General features: G+C 44.2%; 1 protein-coding gene across 2 annotated transcripts in view; it reads left to right on the plus strand.

The window, feature by feature from the left end:
• The window catches only part of GNAO1 (G protein subunit alpha o1), a 214618-nt gene that overhangs the window by 91842 nt on the left and 105069 nt on the right, over nucleotides 1–17707 (plus strand). For both annotated transcript variants that reach the window (XM_087728497.1, XM_087728496.1), the window contains exon 3: nucleotides 15468–15609. In XM_087728497.1, the coding sequence (XP_087584623.1) occupies nucleotides 15468–15609 (142 nt within the window). The remainder of the gene's footprint in view (nucleotides 1–15467; nucleotides 15610–17707) is intronic.

Here is a 17707-nt window from a genome sequence, read left to right on the forward strand (position 1 = left end):
TCTTTTATTTCCTCTGGGAGGGGCCATTCATCGTCCACCTGTGGCCTTACTCCCAAGTCGACCCCTGTTCTTTAGCTGTTCCCTTCATCTGGCAGCTCTGCGCATGCGCACACTGGGAACAGGCTCCAGCTGTTCATCTGCCTCACTGATGTCTGACTCTGAAGGCAGCTGATAACTGGAATACGGCTCTGGCCCGCTCTCTGCCTCTGACACAGAGCCCTCATCAGAGTCTTCCCCAGAATCCAGGACTCCTGGCCCATATTCATCCCCAACCTCCTCGCTGTCTGAATTTGCTGCCAGCTCTGCTGGCCACTGGCGGGCCACAACAGGTATATCCGCTTTCATTCGTGAAGATAGCTTGTGTTTGGAGTTTCCAATGGAGTTTGCTATTACGTTGTATAAAATCAACTCTGATAAAAGCTTTATTTGCGTTGGAGAGCAACTGTCCCAGTTGGGAGGAGGGGATCAAACAGGGGAATAGTCTGAAGTCATTATATAAGCACAAGTGTTTTCTTTTGTGAGTTTTAAATGAAGGATGCCTATGAACCTTATCTGGTCTTTCCCATGGGCAACCTGCCAGTCTGGGAACATTCCTGTGAAATAGGCATTGAGCAATAATTTGGTTTGATTATCCACACCTGACAACTAGCCCCCACAAACTGTTCTTAAATCAGTACCTTTGTCTAAATTATTTTTTTTAACAAAAGGATTTTGTTTTAAAAAAAAAATCTCTGGGGAAATTTCAGCTTAAGGCCAATAAGAAACAGGTCATGATAACAATCCCCACGTACATCCTTTCTTTAGAAGCTTTGTTTATTTTTAATTTCATTTTTAATGTTCATTTCAGGCAAGTCAAGATGTTCTTTTCTCTCTTTTGTTCTCTGAGTCCAACCCAAAAGCTTTTTTTAAAATTGGAACTATGGTGTTATCGAAATGGCTGGTATATATTATTATATAAAAGTAAAAAGTTGAGGTTTCATGTTATTACCTTATTCTCCTACACCAAAAGGAGTCAAAAGTCAATGCTTCCTCCCACCCCCGCTCTTCTACCCTAGACTTTTCTCTTTGCCCCTTCCCCTCCCCTAAGAGCCATGGTGGCTCAGTGGTTAGAGTACAGTACTGCAGGCCACGTCTGCTGATTGCTGGCTGTCTGCAGTTCAAATCTCACCAGGCTCAAGGTTGACTCAGCCTTCCATCCTTCCAAGGTGGGTAAAAAGAGGACCCAGATTGTTGGGAGCAAATAGACTGACTCAGTAAACCGCTTAGAAAGGGCTGTAAAAGCACTATGAAGTAGTATATAAGTCTAAGTGCTATTGCCCTTCCTTCCTTCCCTTCCTTCCTATTAGAATGCAGTACTGCAGGCTAACTTTGCCCACTGCCAATAGTTCAAATTTCACAAGGCTCAAGGCTGAAGGTGGACTCAGCTTCCATCCTTCCAAGGTGGGTATAATTAGGACCCAGATTGTTGGGGGCAAGAGGCTGACTCTGTAAATTGCTTAGAGAGGGCTGTAAAATCACTGTACAGTGGTATGTAAGTCTAAGTGCCATTGGAGGTGGGAAGGAGGGAGTCTGACTCTGTAAACCACTTAGAGATGGCTGTAAAGCACTACAAAGTGGTATATAAGTCTAAGTGCTATTGCCATTGCTATTGTATCTTTATTTTCATTTTTCTTTATATTTTTCTGTATTTTATGCTTTGATAAACTAATTAGATTTTAAACCACTAATCGGAACCATGAGAGCAGCGTAAACAGTACCGACAGATCCAAACTTTAGCACAGTATTTGCCAAGCGGCTGTTTAACATGCAGACCCTATCCCTTTTTCGCTCCGAATCTCCTGGGTGAAGAATTATTTCCGCCCTCTGAGAACTGAAGATTCTGATGAGTTCAGAGGATATTTTAAGAGAGAAAACAGATGAGGCTGTTCGGTTGTTCAAAACAGGTTGATTGTGGCTGACGTTGCATCAGAAACCTGATGTAACACAGAGGGACTGGTGGTAAATATGATACCCTGGTGAATACCTGATGCCACCTTGTCTTCTGCTTTGAAGGTCTACGGTGAACGTCTCCCCACCTGTAGACCTTCTGAAAATCTGGTGTTTCAGCGCCCATGTCATATGGCTGTTGGAAGAAATGTAACCGAGAAAATTCAAGAGCTTCTGATGCTACAACCTGTATACACCAAGTAGCAGAGGTGGGATTCAGCCGGTTCACACCTATTCGGGAGAACTGGTTGTTAACTTTCTAATCAGTTCGGAGAACCGTTTGTTGGAATAAATCTTTTGGTTTTTTTTCCACTTTAGAGGGCTAATCCTGTAAGGAAGGCAGGAAGGAAACATTCTGGTGTTGTTTCTAGCCTAATCTTTATTGCCCTGCTTACAGAAACTGCCTCTCCGGTTAACCCCTTATTACATTGTAACGGCTAAGACGAAGCACCCATCAACGTGAGTGACGTTGAGTTGGCCACAGCCACCCAGTCACATGACCACTGAGCCCTACTCACCCAGCTGATCATTAGGGCAGAGAACCAGTTGTTAAACTATTTGAATCCCATCACTGCCAAGTAGTTACAAAGACCTTGAATGTTACATAGCTAGTTCACAGAATGAAAGAGCTAGAAGGGACTTTGGACATCTTCTAGTGCAACCCCCTGCTCAAGCAGGCAATCCTTAACCAAAGAACCATAGTGATGCAGTGGTTAGAATGCAATACTGCAGGACAACTCACTGCCCACTGCCAGGAGTTCAATTCTGATTGGCTCAAGATTGGCTCAGCCTTGCATCCTTCCGAGGCAGTAAAATGAGGACCCAAATTGTTGGGGGCAAACCGCTTAGAGAGGGCTGCAAAGCACTGTAAAGCAATATATACCATATTTTTCAGAGTATAAGACACACCTTTTTCTCCAAAAAGAGAGGGTTAAAATCTGGGTGCATCTTATACACTTAATACAGTCTTTTTGGCCTACCAAAACCCCACTTTTGCCAAAATGGACATGCAGAGGGTTTGGGAGGCTTGCAAAGTGCTCTTGGGGGCTGGGGAGGGCAAAAATGAGCAAAAAATGGGTCATTTTTACTCATTTTTGCCCCCCCCAGCCCCCATGAGCACTCTACAAGCCCCCCAAACCCTCTGCATGCCTTTTTTTTCTTTCAAAAAACAAGGCGTGTAGAGGGTTTGGAAGGCCTGCAGAGTGCAAAACCCCCCCTTTTTTAAAAAAAAAATTACCTCTTCAAAATCATGGTGTGTCTTATAGTCCGAAAAATATGGTAAGTCTGAGTGCTATTGCTATTTCAGACAAATGGATATCCAATGTTTTATTTAAAACCTCCAGTGATGGAGCACCCACAATTTCTAGAGACAAGTCATTCCACTGATGGCTTGTTCTAACTCCCAGGAAACCTCTCCTTATTCCTAGGTTGGTTTTCTCCCTGATTAGTTTCCACCCATTGTTTCTTGTTCTGCCTTCAGGTACTTTGGAGAATAGCTTGAGTCTCTCTTCTTTGTGGCAGCTCCTTAGACATTGAAACACTGCTATGATGTCACCCCTAGTCCTTCTTGTCATTAAACCAGACATACTAGTCATACATTAACTTACTTTAGGGACAACTCCAAGCCAAGCTAGGTGGCAGATCATCTGACTGATCTCCAGAAAGAAGTGTAGCTAAATCTGATTTGTACTTGGATAAAACACTGCTGAAAATACCAGACTTCTAAGCTAGATTAGGAAGTAAAAAATAACATCCTGGCAGATGGCAGTAGAAACCCACATCTGTAATAGCGCCAAGACAACTTCCTGATTTCATTCTCTAAGGGACAAACTCAATTGGAGAACATCTTCTACTGGATGGAGTAGATCAGACGAAGGCTTGGCTAAGGGCTTTAACCGACGTTTGTATCTTGTCACAAGTCTGAATTGCTGTTCTCAGTTAATGGCTGCTTCAGGATCAATTCAGTTATATATAAAAACAAGCCCACACAACTTCCGTCTGAAATGGAAAAGTCATTGCGTAGATGGGCTTCCCTATGACAGCAGTTCCTTATATGTCCATCAGCGGGAATGGGCAGGATTGTGTCCCCACAAATCACAACTAGTGTGTGTTGGAGGTGGAATTTTTGATTCATGCTGAACCTCATGGCATCCAGCATTTTGGGATGGGGAGTTTTGCATTGTGGAGTCAGAATGACAGACTAGATCAGTGTTGGTGAATCTTTTTGGCACAGCGCATGTGCACATGCCAGAAACCAGAAGAACAGCTGCCCAGTGGGCATGTGCATGCCAGGAAGATGATCCTCTGGTTTCCGGTGCATGCATGCCCACTGGCCACCTGGGTTTCCGGTTTCTGGTGCACATGCACCAGTGGTAGGTTTAGAACCTGTTCTGTAGGTGTGGCCTGCTTTGTGGGATTGGCTTGTCAGCCATGTGACCGGGTGGGAGTGGTCAACTTGTAAAATGTGGTGAAACTCACTTAACAACGCTCTTGCTTAGCAACCAAAATGTTGGCTCAGAAATTCTGGCATTTGAAGCATGCAAGTCTTAAAGCTGTCAAGTTACAAGACCCTTGCACCCCTAACCCTTTAGGAAAAAAAACCCCAGGGGCGTTCAAATTTGACAGCTTTAAGACTTGTGGATTTCAACTCCCAGAATTCCTCTTCCAGTCATATTGGCTCAGAAATTCTAGCATTTGAAGCACACAAGTCTTAAAACTGTCAAGTTACAACACCCTGCACTCCTAACCCTTTAGAAAAAAACCCCAGGGATGTTCAAACTTGACAGCTTCAAGACTTGTGGACTTCAACTCCCAGAATTCCTCCTCCAGTCATGTTGGCTCAGAAACTCTGGCATTGAAGTGTGCAAGTCTTAAAGCTGTCAAGTTACAAGACCCTTGCACCCCTAACCCTTTAGAAAAAAAACCAGAGGTGTTCAAACTTGACAGCTTTAAGACTTGTGGACTTCAACTCCCAGAATTCCTCCTCTCGCTCTTCATCTTGATGACGTGTGGACGGGTAGGGGGAGGGAGCTGGAACCGTTTCTAATCAGCACTGTAGATTTGTGGAACCTCTTCTATAGAAGAGGTTAGAACTAGCAAGAACCCACCCTTGACATGCATGTGTGAAGCCCAAGCGGCTGGTGCGCATGCGCACGCCAGAAACTGGAAGATGATCTTCCTGGCATGCGCATGCACACAGGGTGGCTGCTTTTCTGGTATGAGGTGCTCACAAGCATGTGAACACCAGCTAGCCGGTGTGCCGGAAGAGCAATGGGCGATGGCTTGTGTGCCCAAAGAGATGGCTCTCGTGCCACTTTCAGCCCGCGTGCCATAGGTTCGCCCTCATGGGACTAGATGGTTCTTTAGTTTTCAAACAGCTTCAGAGCTTTTCCGGTGTTCTCAACTCATAATATTCAAGGCTAGCATTCTCCAACTTGTGGCACTTGCACCATCTTTTTGGAGAGCATGGCAAGTTAGGAAAGATTGCCACAGATCCCCTTGGTTGCAACCTGTCCTGAATTAGCTTTTTCCTCTGGCTTGCCAGAGCATGATCCAAAGGGAGTTAATCGGATGTTGGGAAGAATCAAAACAATTGCTTGGTTGTTCATTGAAGTTCTTGAGAACTCTAGAGACATTATCCCAATTCCCCACCCCCCTTAATGAAAAGGCATACTAAAGATGAAGCTAGAAGAGAGAGTGTGGCAAGCCAATGATTCTTAAAGGAACCGCTGTAGGCCTGACACAGTGTTTTTCAACCTTGGCTATGCTGGCTGGGGGATTCTGGGAGTTGAAGTCCACAGGATGTAAAGTCGCCAAGGTTGAGAAACCCTGTTCTAGAAAGAGTGCAGAGAAGAGCAACCAGGATGATGAGCGGACTGGAGGCTAAAACATACAATGAACTGTTGCAGGAACTGGGCATGGCTAGTCTAGGGAAGAGAAGGACCAGGGGAAGACAGGATAGCAGTCTTCCAGTATTTGAGGGGCTGCCACAGAGCGGAGGGTCATTAGCCTGTTTTCCAAAGCCCCTGAAGGCCAGACAAGAAGCAGTGGATGGAAACTGATCAAGGACAGCTGGAAATAAACTACAAATAAGGACAGTGGAAGCAATCCACCCATGGAACAGAAGTTGCCTTTAGAAGTTGTGGGAGCTTCATCACTGGAAGCTTTCAAGAAGAGACTGGACTGCCCTTTGTCAGAAATAGTGTAAGGTTCCATCGCTTCTTATTCTGTTCGGTCAAACAATTACAAAATGATTTCCCTGTTCTATTGCTAAAAAGGCTTCTGTTTCTCTTTGTTGGGCACTTCACCCTTGAGCATAGTTTAAATCTACTCTTAATTTATCCAAATCCTTTTCCGTCTTTTTAGGGGATCAACCCTGTGAGATTTGGAAGTGGCAGCTGGGCGTTTTTGCCATTTATATCCCATTCATTAACAAAGATTCTCTGATCAGAACATTGCTTGCTCCCATGAATGTGGTTTTCCTTTGTTTCTCTTTTGGAAAATGTGTATTGAGAGGCAATACGATCCAGCTGGGTTTCCCCCGCCCCCAGCCCAGTCTTCAGATATTCTACTCCATCAGCTAATAATAAGTAGAGCCTGGTACTCACTGGTCTTAACACTTGTGGCAGTCTGTCCATGCATGTCCTGAATGCAGATGAGCTCATCAGGAGCACATGAAAGATTTCTCTTGTGAGAGCAACTCTCTCTACATTCATGCAAAGCAGGCTGGAACGGCTGTCTGTATTTTAATCTTCGCTCACTTTGAAGGCATCGTCCCACACTTTGATCTGATCAGTTTCCAAAGCTGAGAAGGCCTCCAGACTTCTACTGGTTCTTGGTATCTCCTTTTTTCCAATTCCCTGTTCAGGGGTGAAATTCAGCAGGTTCTGACCGGTTCTGGAGAACCGGTAGCAGAAACTTTGATTAGTTCAGAGAACTGGCAAATAACACCTCTGGCTGGCCATGCCCACATCTATTCTCTGCCTCCCAAGTCCCAGCTGATCAGGAGGAATGGGGATTTTGCAGTATCCTTCCCCTGGAGTGGGGAGGGAATGGAGATTTTACAGTATCTTTCCCCTGGAGTGGGGAGGGAATGGGGATTTTGCAGTATCCTTCCCCTAGAGTGGGGAGGGAATGGGGATTTTGCAGTATCCTTCCCCTGGAGTGGAGAGGGAATGTGGATTTAGCAGTATCCTTCCCCTGGAGTGGGGAGGGAATAGAGATTTTGCAGTATCCTTCCCCTGGAGTGGAGAGGGAATGGAGATTTTGCAGTATCCTTGCCCTGGGGTAGGAGGGAATGGAGATTTTGCAGTATCCTTTCCCTGGAGTGGGAGGGAATGGAGATTTTGCAGTATCCTTGCCCTGGGGTAGGAGGGAATGGGGATTTTGCACTATCCTTCCCCTGGAGTGGGAGGGAATGGAGATTTTGCAGTATCCTTTCCCTGGCATGCCCACCATGCCACAGAACCTGGAGTAAAAAAAATCCTGTTCCTGCTCTCACTGAGGCCTGCTTCACAAGCCTTCCTGAAATTTTAACTCAGAATAGCACAGTTGGAAGGGACATTGGAGGCCTTCTAGTCTAACCCCCTGCTCAGGCAGGAAGCCCTATACCGCTGATGGTGAACCTTTTGTCAACCGAGTGCCCAAACTGTGCGAGCATGCATGCCCAAACTGGACATCCATGCATGCGCAGCAGAGACCTGAAGACCAGTTGGCCGGCGGGAGATAGAGCATCCCAACATCAGCAGCACGGCAAGAGGTCAGATCTTTTTCTTTTGTGAGCTTCTGTTTCGACATTTGCAGGGAAACGGAAGCTCACGAAAGAAACAACACAGAGATCTGACCTGGGGCGACAGTGCGCATGCCAGCGGAGAGGACTCTGCGTGCCACCTCTGGCGCATGCACCATAGGTTCACCATCACAGCCCAGGCCATTTTAGGCAAATGGTAATGCAATCTCCTCTTTAAAACATCCAGAGTTGGAGCATCCACAACTTCTGAAGGCAAACCATTCCACTGATTCATTCTATCAGGCAATCTCTTCTTAGTTCTAGGTTGCTTCTCTCCTTCATTAGTTTCCACCCATGGCTTCTTGTCCTCCCTTCAGGGGCTTTGGAAAACAGCTTCACCTCACTTCAAGTGGAGGTTTGGTATACAGCTGCCTTCTTTTCCCAGCCATGTGACCTTGAGGCAGCATCTCAAGGAGATACAGAGGCTACTTTCATTTGCCCCAAGCATACCCCTTCCCTCCACATTCTCCAGAGTTCAGGACAGACTCCCTCTTCTTTGTGGCAGCCCCTGAGATATTGGAAGATTGGATATTGGATTCATGTCAATATAAAGTGACTGTGCCTCTTTCTGCAGCCTGATTAGGCAGAATATTAGTGAATATTGCATGGCTGTCAGACCTGCCACCACTTAAACCTCTAAATAAAAATGACCCTTTCTCCATTTGCTGACAAAGGTATAATTTGATTAGCAGTCAAATGTATTGCGGTAATGCATAGTCAGAACTGAGAATCGCTTGCTACAATCCCCAAGTTCAACTTTTCCACTCACTTCACTGCCTCCCATCGAAGACAAACCTCCCCCTCCCCCAGTGACCAGGTTTAAGCCAGATGTTTTCAAAGCGGTCACTTCAAGTGGAGGTTTGGTATGCAGCTGCCTTCTTTTCCCAGCCGCATGACCTTGAGGCAGCATCTCAGGGAGATTCAGAGATTACTTTCATTTTCCCCAAGCATACACCTTCTCTCCCCATTCTCCAGAGTTCAGGACAGACTGTTAGTGCATGGTAGCGAGCAGGGGTGGGATTCTACTAGCTTAACAATTGGTTTGCTGAGCGAGCACTGTGCTAGCAAGCGTGCACTGCACATGTGCGCAGTTTAGAAAATACTTGCCTTCTGGATTACTGCTTGGGAAGGAAAACAGCTGGGGGGCGGCAATCCACTTGCCGTGCAACTCAGCTGAGAAGATAAAGGTAGGTAAAGTGCAGGGGCAGACGGGCCCTCTTGCTCTTGGGCTGATCCTCGGAGCTACAGGTTCACCTGAACCGGTAGAATCCCAACCTTGGTAGCAAGGCAGAGATGGATTCCTACCGGTTCGGCCAAACCGGTAGTAACTTGGTGGCCTGGGTTGCTGGAACTTGCAGCAACCCAGGTCTGCCACGCCCCTGAACTGGTTCTCTCGGTGCCACTGTAGGCACTGCCATCTTGTTTTTGTCTTCTGCACATGTGCAGAGCAATTTTTTGCGCGGGTGGGTGGGTGCGCGTCACGTCCCTGAGCAAACCAGCAGTATCAGCAGCCAGAACCCACCCCTGTAGCAAGGCATAAGTAAGTGTAAAGTGGCAGCTGACACATGGCATTGCAGAAGCTCAAGGCAGCTGGGAAGGGGCTTACCATATTTTTGGAGTATAAGATGCACCTTTTTTCCTCAAAAAAGAGGCTGAAAATCTGGGTGTGCCTTATACACAAATACAGCATTTTTTGACCTCCCGCAACCCCGCCCACTTCACCAAAATGGCTGTGCAGAGCCTTTAGGAGGCTTATAGAGTGCTCCTGGGGGATGGGGAGGAGAGAAATGAGCAAAAAATGGGCTGCTCTACAAGCATCCTAAAGGCTATTCATGCCCCTTTTTTTTTTTTTGAAAAAAAAATTGGGCCTGTTTTCGTGAAAGACGCGTCATTTTTGGGAGGTTTGCAGAGTGCAAAAACTTTTTTTTAAATTTCCCTCTTCAAAACCTTGGTGCATCTTATATTCCGAAAAATACGGTAGGTGGACACAATGATGGTGCAGGGACAGTTGATATCAAGAAGAGGAGAGAAGCGTGCAGCCTTTGGTTTATGATTTTCTTCATTTTCCAAATCCCCTGTAGCGTAATATGTCACAGCGCAAAAGCCTTGTTATCGCCTTCTTCCCTTGCAAAATCATGGAATTGTCCTCACAGGTCAGGAGATGGTATCACAGTGGACCAGCTATATCCCCAGGCTCTAAGCTATTAAGTCAAAGGGCTACCATCTGGAATGACTTTGGAGTAGATAAGCTCACATATTGCTCCTATCAGGGAAACCTCCTAAATTTGATAGAAGCAAGGCGCAGTCTCAAGACCTACCATCTCTAAAAGTCTTGAGTAAGACTCTTGGGCCTTCTCCAAGTGTTATTTCTGGGGTTTTTTTCCCCTCATGCAACGGGAAAATGAAAATGATTAAACGTAGCTTTTGTTTGTTTGGTGCCTCCAAAGCAGTGTTGGCTCCTGGAAACTGCCAGGGTCAATCCCTGCAGTTTTCTGGACAAGGTTTTTAATAAATGGGTTGCCACTCCTCCTCTCCCTTCTAGCACTGATGATGCCACCCAACTTGGCAATGAAACATCTTCAAGGAAACCACCAAGCAAGCTCAGAAAGCACCACAAACCCTATTATGCACTTCATGGTAGGAAGAGTTCACCAATCTTGGTGCCCGTATCTCCTCCCTCTCCCCAAAGTCTGGGCATTGGTTTGTTTTGCTCCATTCCCCCATGGAATGGTTGCAGGCCCAGACATCACCTCCTGTTGTTTATTATTACCAAGCCTGCGATGGCCTCTTGCAATCCAGCTGTTTACTCTTCTAAATGACAATTGCCCCTGGTGGCAGGATTGCCCACTTGCTGTTACTACTGACTTCCACCTGACCAAATAATCCTGTGGCTTTTGTTGTTGTTTTGTTTTGTTTTAAAAAGAGAAAATGGAAAATAAGGCAGAAGAAGCTGCAGTGTGATTTATGGCCACACAATTTGCTTCCAGGGCCAAAGCAAACTCCTTGCCTGGACCCTCCTAGGGTATTTGCAAGCTGTGAAAAGGAACCCTGTTTGTCTAGTTTATCACAAGGGACAATCCCAGTTTTCTGCTCAGCACCATGGTTTCCCCCCTCGCCCCCCTTATTTTTGCAAGGTTGGGGTGAGGATAGAAAAAGGATATTTGCTCTGTTTTGGTTAATACTCCAGTTAATCAGTTCTGCCCAGCGTTTCCTGCCTTCACTCAGATGTCACACGGGAAATTAAACGTTGGGAGAAAGAATTGGAAGAAGTTATTTGGATGGCAACATACGGAGCAAAGAGCCTGCTTGAAATGTGTGCATTTGTGCATTCACACAGAGAATGGTACACCACAATACACACACACACACACACACGCATACGCACACAGAGGTTATGTCTAATGCAGAACTGATTTACATTTTAAAGTGCAAATTGACGTAAACAAAATACATACAGAATTGAATAATGAACAAAACAAATTAATCAAATCTTATTGTTGAGTACAAGGAAGGAAGGAAGGAAGGAAGGAAGGAAGGAAGGAAGGAAGGAAGGAAGGAAGGAAGGAAGGAAGGAAGGAAAGGTGAGAGAGGGAGGAGGGAAGGAGATGGGAAGGAAGGAAGGAAGGAAGGAAGGAAGGAAGGAAGGAAGGAAGGAAAGGAGGGAAGGAGGAAGGAAGGAAGGGAACGATTTCATCATGATCTTTACATGAATGTTAAAATGTTAAGACAATTCAAGAAACCTAAGGGTTTTCTAAAAAGCAAATATTAGTTCCAGAATATATGAGAAATAAAAATGCATCTTTCTCCTATATATCCAACACAAGGGTCTGTTTAAAATGTTCCTGTCTTTTGGATCTAGATGACGGAGGACTAGAAAAGGGATAGTCGTGTTTTTGGGAATCGTACATTTGAGATTTTTTTCTGGAGAAGGTCCTGCTAATAATAAATAGGCCCATTGCCATCCAAAGCTGTGATAGTGTGTGACAATCTGCTCACGGCTACAAGGGAGTTGCGTCACTGGCATCCTTATTCCTCTTGCTAGCAAGAAACCATGGTGGATTCATAGCTGGATTCCCACACCACACTCAATTAGATCAGTGAAAATGCTTTTGCCTTTAAACCTCCTTTTTGGAATAACTGTAAGATTTCCTTCCTTCCTCTGTCCCTCTCTCCCTCCTTCCTTTTTCCTCTTCTTCCTTTTTTCCTTCCCTTCCCTCCTCCTCCTTCTCCTCCTTCCCATCTCCTCCCTCCCTTCTTTCCTTCTTTCTTCTTCTCATCTCCTTCCTTTTTTCCTTCCCTCCCCTCCCCTCCTCCTCCTCCTTCTTTCCATCTCTTCCTCCCTCCCTTCCTCTCTTCCTCTCTTTTGTTCCTTCCCTCCCTCCTTTTCTTTTGTTCTTACTCGCTCACAGCTAAGCAGGGATGTTTCTGCAACACACATAATAAAAGAGGGGGCAGCTTCAATCCCCCCACTGCAGCCGCCATCTTACTTTCTGGATCCTTCCTGCAAAGCCCAAATTACACTTATCCTGTCTGTCTCCAGCTGTCAACTGCAGAACCTCAATGTGTCTTTTGATGTTCCGTGAAAAATCTATTTTAATATTTAATGACCCAAATCTCAGGCTATCACCAGATCTCAGGAGATCCCAGTGTTGTTACATGACAGCTGAGAGGCGAGTTTGCCAAAATCTCACAAAATGGGAAATCTCTTGAGATTTGAGCCATGTTTAATATATATATTTTTTACACATTGATTATTATCTACCGGCTGCCCGAAATGGCACCTCTCCCCCCACCAATAAAGTTTTATGCACCAAAGGTGAGAGAGAATAACACCTCTTAATCATTTTGGTGTAATTTCTTTCTCAGGAATTCCTAACCAAGAGCTCTGAGCCTTTTGTTTTTTTTAATTGCTATATTGACCGCTTTGGATGCCAACTTTGCTTTCTGCCCACCTTCAACTGTTATGAATTCTCTGAGTTCCTCTAGAGAAAAGTTGGCAAAATACCATGGGATTCGGAGCCCACTGATTGTTTATCAATGCTTATTACCCACTCTCCTTTAGCTGCTAATTTCCCCTAAGGGTTGAGCAGAGGAGGAGCAGAGGCCCTTAGGAGGCAAGGAGAAGCAGGAGGAAGAGAGATAAACAACAGAGCAAGAAAGAGCAGATGGGGCATAGGAGTTGTCCCGCCCTACATTCTACATCAATGGCCAGTAGGTCTTTCTGAACGTCCAGGGGAGAGCATCCCTAATGAGTGCAGTGCAGAGGTGGTATTCAGCAGGTTCTGACCAGTTCTGGAGAACCGGTAGCGGAAATTTTGAGTAGTTCGGAGAACTGGCAAACACCACCTCTGATTGGCCCTGCCCCCATCTATTCTCTGCCTCCTGAGTCCTAGCTGATCGGGAGGGAATGGGGATTTTAAGTATCCTTCCCCTGCCATGCCCACCAAGCCATACCTACCAAGCCATGCCCACCAAGCCACGCCCACAGAATCGGTAGTAAAAAAATTCCATCAAAATACTTTGATGGAGCTAGCCAAAATCCTAGGGTGTATGCCATATGCCAGTTATCAGCTGCCTTCAGAGTCAGACATCAGTGAGGCAGACAAACAGCTGGAGCCTGTTCCCAGTGTGCCCATGCGCAGAGTTGCCCGACGAAGGGAACAGCTAAAGAAAAGGGGTCGACTTGGGAGTAAGGCCACAGAGGGACGATGAATGGCCCCTCCCAGAGGAAATAAAAGAGGAGCGAAAGGGGAGTAGAGTTTTCAGGAGACCATTAGTTCGCTTAATTGGTTCGTGACTCTCCAAGACTCCTTGCCAAGTTTTGCAGATATTGGCCTGGCAGCTCTCCAAGCCAGATAAGGTCTGTGACTGTAAATCCTCCCTTGAAAGACTTTGCTGGATGTGAAAGCAGAATTCACAGGAAATTAATAAAAGGGGTTTTTGTCGGGACAAGGAGTTTTCTTCATGCTTTTGGGACGCCTCGGTCAGAACAGATGTTATCAAACACATCCCTTAGTCACTTCATAATGAAATAAGTGGGGAAAGATCACATTCCATCCATGATGATTTTATCTATGAACTCCATTAGCATGAGAGGCTTTGAGGAGGCTGAGAAAGAAATGGGGAGAACGATAAAGGAATCAGTAAATGAGAGACAGTTGTTACCGCATGGTCTGGAACCAGTGTTTCTGGTTCAAGTTAGCCTTGGCAACTTTAAGAGGTGTGGATTTCAACTGCCATGGTGGTTGGGGAATTCTGGGAGTTGGAGTCCACACCTCTTAAAGTTCTCCAGGTTGAGAAACAATGAGTGAAAGATTTGAGTATTGTGAGTTGTTGTTTGGACTAATATTATAAAAACATAGAAATATAGAAAACTGACAACAGAAAAAGACCTAACTGTCCATCGAGTTTACCATTTGAGTTTATTTGTTTTTTGTTTTCTCCTTAACTGATTAATTTATTATTTTTAAATTATTGTTTTTATACTTTATTTATTGTCATTTTATTTTTGAATTATGTTAACTTTATACCTATACTGCATTGAGATTTTGCTTCTTGGAGTGAACAGATTGAAGCAGCATATAACAGAATAACAGAAGTGGAAGGGATCTAGAAGGTCTTCTAGTCCAGCCCAGAGGTGGTATTCAGCAAGTTCTGACCAGTTTTGGAGATCTGGTAGTGGAAATTTTAAGTAGTTTGTAGAACCGGTAAATACCACCTCTGACTCTCCCTGCCCCCATCTATTCTCTGCCTCCCAAGTCCCTGCTGATCGGAAGGAAATAAGGATTTTGCAGTATCCTTCCCCTGGAGTGGGGAGGGAATGGAGATTTTGCAGTATCCTTCCCCTGCCACCAAGGCATGCCCACCAAGCCACACCCACCGAATCGGTAGCAAAAATATTTGAATCCCACCACTGGTCCTGCTCAAGCAGGAAGCCATTTCAGACAAATGATTGTTCAATCTTAAAAACCTCCAGCAATGGAGCACTTCTTGGTTCCATTGATTAATTGTTTTCACTGTCGGGAAATCTCTTCTTAGTTCTAAGTTGCTTCTCTCCTTTTCCATCCATTACTTCTTTTCCTGCCTTCAGATATAAATCTATATAATTAATAAATATAATCATACATAAATGATTAAGTACAAAGATACACCTCTTCACCTATGTAGCATCTTCTCTTCCTTCCTTCTCCTTCCTATGTCCTCCCCTCTTCCTCCCTTCTTTCCTTCATCTCTTCTTTTCTCTTCTCTTCTCCTCTCCCCTTCTCTACTCTTCTCCTCCCTTTTCTCCTTCTCCACCTCAACCTCCTTCTCCTCCATCTCTTCCCTTCTCTTCTCCTCTACTGTCCCCTTCTCTCCTCTTTTCTTTCCTCCTTCTCCTTCTCCTCCATCCCTTCCCTTCTCTTCTCCTCCTCTCCTCTTTCCTTCCCTCCTTCTCCTCCTCCTCTATCTTCTTTTCCTCCATCTCTTTCCTTCCCTTCCCTTCCCTTCTCTTCTTTCCTCTCCTCTCCCCCTTCCCCTCCCATCCTCCTCTTCCAAGAAATTGCAGAAGTAAATTTTGGAACCGGTTGAAAAGGGTTCGTTTGGGTGGTCTCTGCAGGGCATTCATATAAGGCTCTCAGGGAACCCATTTTATTTTTGACGAAGCTCTCCCTTCCTGCCTCTTAACCAAGCTTTTTGTTTTCTCCCTACCAAGGATCATCCATGAAGATGGCTTTTCTGGAGAAGACGTGAAGCAGTACAAGCCTGTGATCTATAGCAACACTATCCAATCCTTGGCAGCTATTGTCCGTGCCATGGACACACTGGGCGTAGAATACGGGGATAAGGAAAGACGGGTGAGTTGCAATCCAGATAGCCACGAAGAAATGGTTTCGGTTCATAAAGTCTCACCTGCCTCATGGTCCTCGGGGATACATTTCTTAGAGTATTTTCATGGAGAAGGTTTGGCCTGTCCGGATGAATTTTGTCCTGCAAGTGTATCTCACCCTGTGTGAAAACATGTCCACCAGCCTTTAGCTGAACCTAAATATATTTGTTTATTTATATTTCATACTAGCCGATAACCTGGTGTGGCCCAGATATTTATTTATAGGGGGAAAATATCCGGACCAAACGTAATTTCTAATGTTGGATTTTTTCCCCCTTACTAGAGGGAGCCCCCTTGTGGAGTACTGTGAAGCCGTTACCATGGCAACTCCACTGCGCTGTACAGTAGAAGCTATTGTACTGCAGTACATTAGAAGTCATTTAAAAGCACAACAGGCTGCATCTTAACACCCCCCAAGGGGTGTTAGGGGTCTCTTACCCCCACAATATTTATTTCCAGAGAGTAAGTCATCTGTATACCAAGTTTGGTTGAAATTGCTCGAGGCGTTCCAGAGTTATGTTAGAACATATACACACATCCATTTTTATATACTGTATATAATATAATAATATAATATAACATAATGTAATATAACAATGTAATGTTATATTATATTATATTAATTATGTTAAATTAAATTAAATTATTATATGTTATATGTTATACATTGTTATGTTATGTTAGTTTGTAATTATATTATATTATATTATATTATATTATATTATATTATATTATATTATATTATATTATTATATTATATTATATTATATTATATTATATTATATTATATTATATTATATTATATTATATTATATTATATTATATTATATTATATTATATTATATTATATTATATTATATTATATTATTACTACATTATATTATAAAATATTATCATATTATATTATATTAATCATATCATATCATAATATATATATATAGAAGATTTCTAAATCACCCATTTACCTCAAAAGAGGGACCTTGGGCGATGGTCCAATATAATATAACCGATAAATAAACCAACATATAAAAATTAACTTCAGAAAATAAAACTTAAATTAGGGTTAAAAATATCAACATGATAGAATAATGACGAACATAAAAAAGGAGGGGAAGATTGCTTAAATGGCCATTCAGCATCAGATTCACACCTGCATTAAGAGAAGCTTTGATTCGTGCACCTAAAGAAGAAAGCATATTTACCTGGGTAGAAAAACCCCGTTTATTAACTGTAGCTGTACCGAAAGGCCGCAGTTTCTGTTGTCATGCCGAAAGAGTCTTACCTCCAAGTAAATACCTATAAATTCCTCTGTGCAATTCTTAGCTGATTTGCTGATACTTGGTCCATGATCCTCCCTTCAGATGCCTCAGCTGCGTTCTCTAATTATGGGGGTAGTTTAGCTGTGAACGTGTTCCTGGAAGTACCAACAATTATCCACATCTCGATCTTCTACTTCTTTTATTATTCCACTGCAGTTTGGCAAGCAGCGTTGTGCTGTGAAAACAGCCATTATCCCCTGCCATCTCTGGTGGGGATTTGAGCCCTGTGGTCCTAGCAAAGGTTTGGTTCACACCTACCTATATAAACTACAGAGTTTTCTCATCCAGGGCTGGTCAGGATCAAATGGCCCCTGGCAGAACAGGTGGGCTGACTGCCTCCCGTGGGATTGGTTTAGCAGCTTCAGAAATATAAGGAGCGTGGTCCCTGGCTCTGAATCACTGCTGTAAGCTTGCACATACTTGATATGTCATATCAGAGAGAAGCAGGAGGTTAACACAACCTTAGGGAAAGTTGGCCTTGGACATTCTGTGGTTGGAAGGGCATAGGAGAAGAAAGCAATAGCAGAAGCACTTAGACTTATATACCGCTTCACAGTGCTTTTACAGCCCTCTCTAAGCGGTTTACAGAGTCAGCCTCTTGCCCCCAACAATCTGGGTCCTCATTTTACCCACTTTGGAAGGACGGAAGGCTGAGTCCACCTTGAGCCTGTCAGAATCGAACTCTTGGCAGTGAGCAGAAGTAGCCTGCAGTACTGCATTCCAACCACTGTGACACCATGGTCTGTC

Source organism: Thamnophis sirtalis, unplaced genomic scaffold, assembly GCF_051295495.1.
Source record: "Thamnophis sirtalis isolate CommonGarterSnake01/CBP01778 unplaced genomic scaffold, rThaSir2_p1.2 scaffold_14, whole genome shotgun sequence".
In the NCBI taxonomy this organism is placed as follows: domain Eukaryota; kingdom Metazoa; phylum Chordata; class Lepidosauria; order Squamata; family Natricidae; genus Thamnophis; species Thamnophis sirtalis.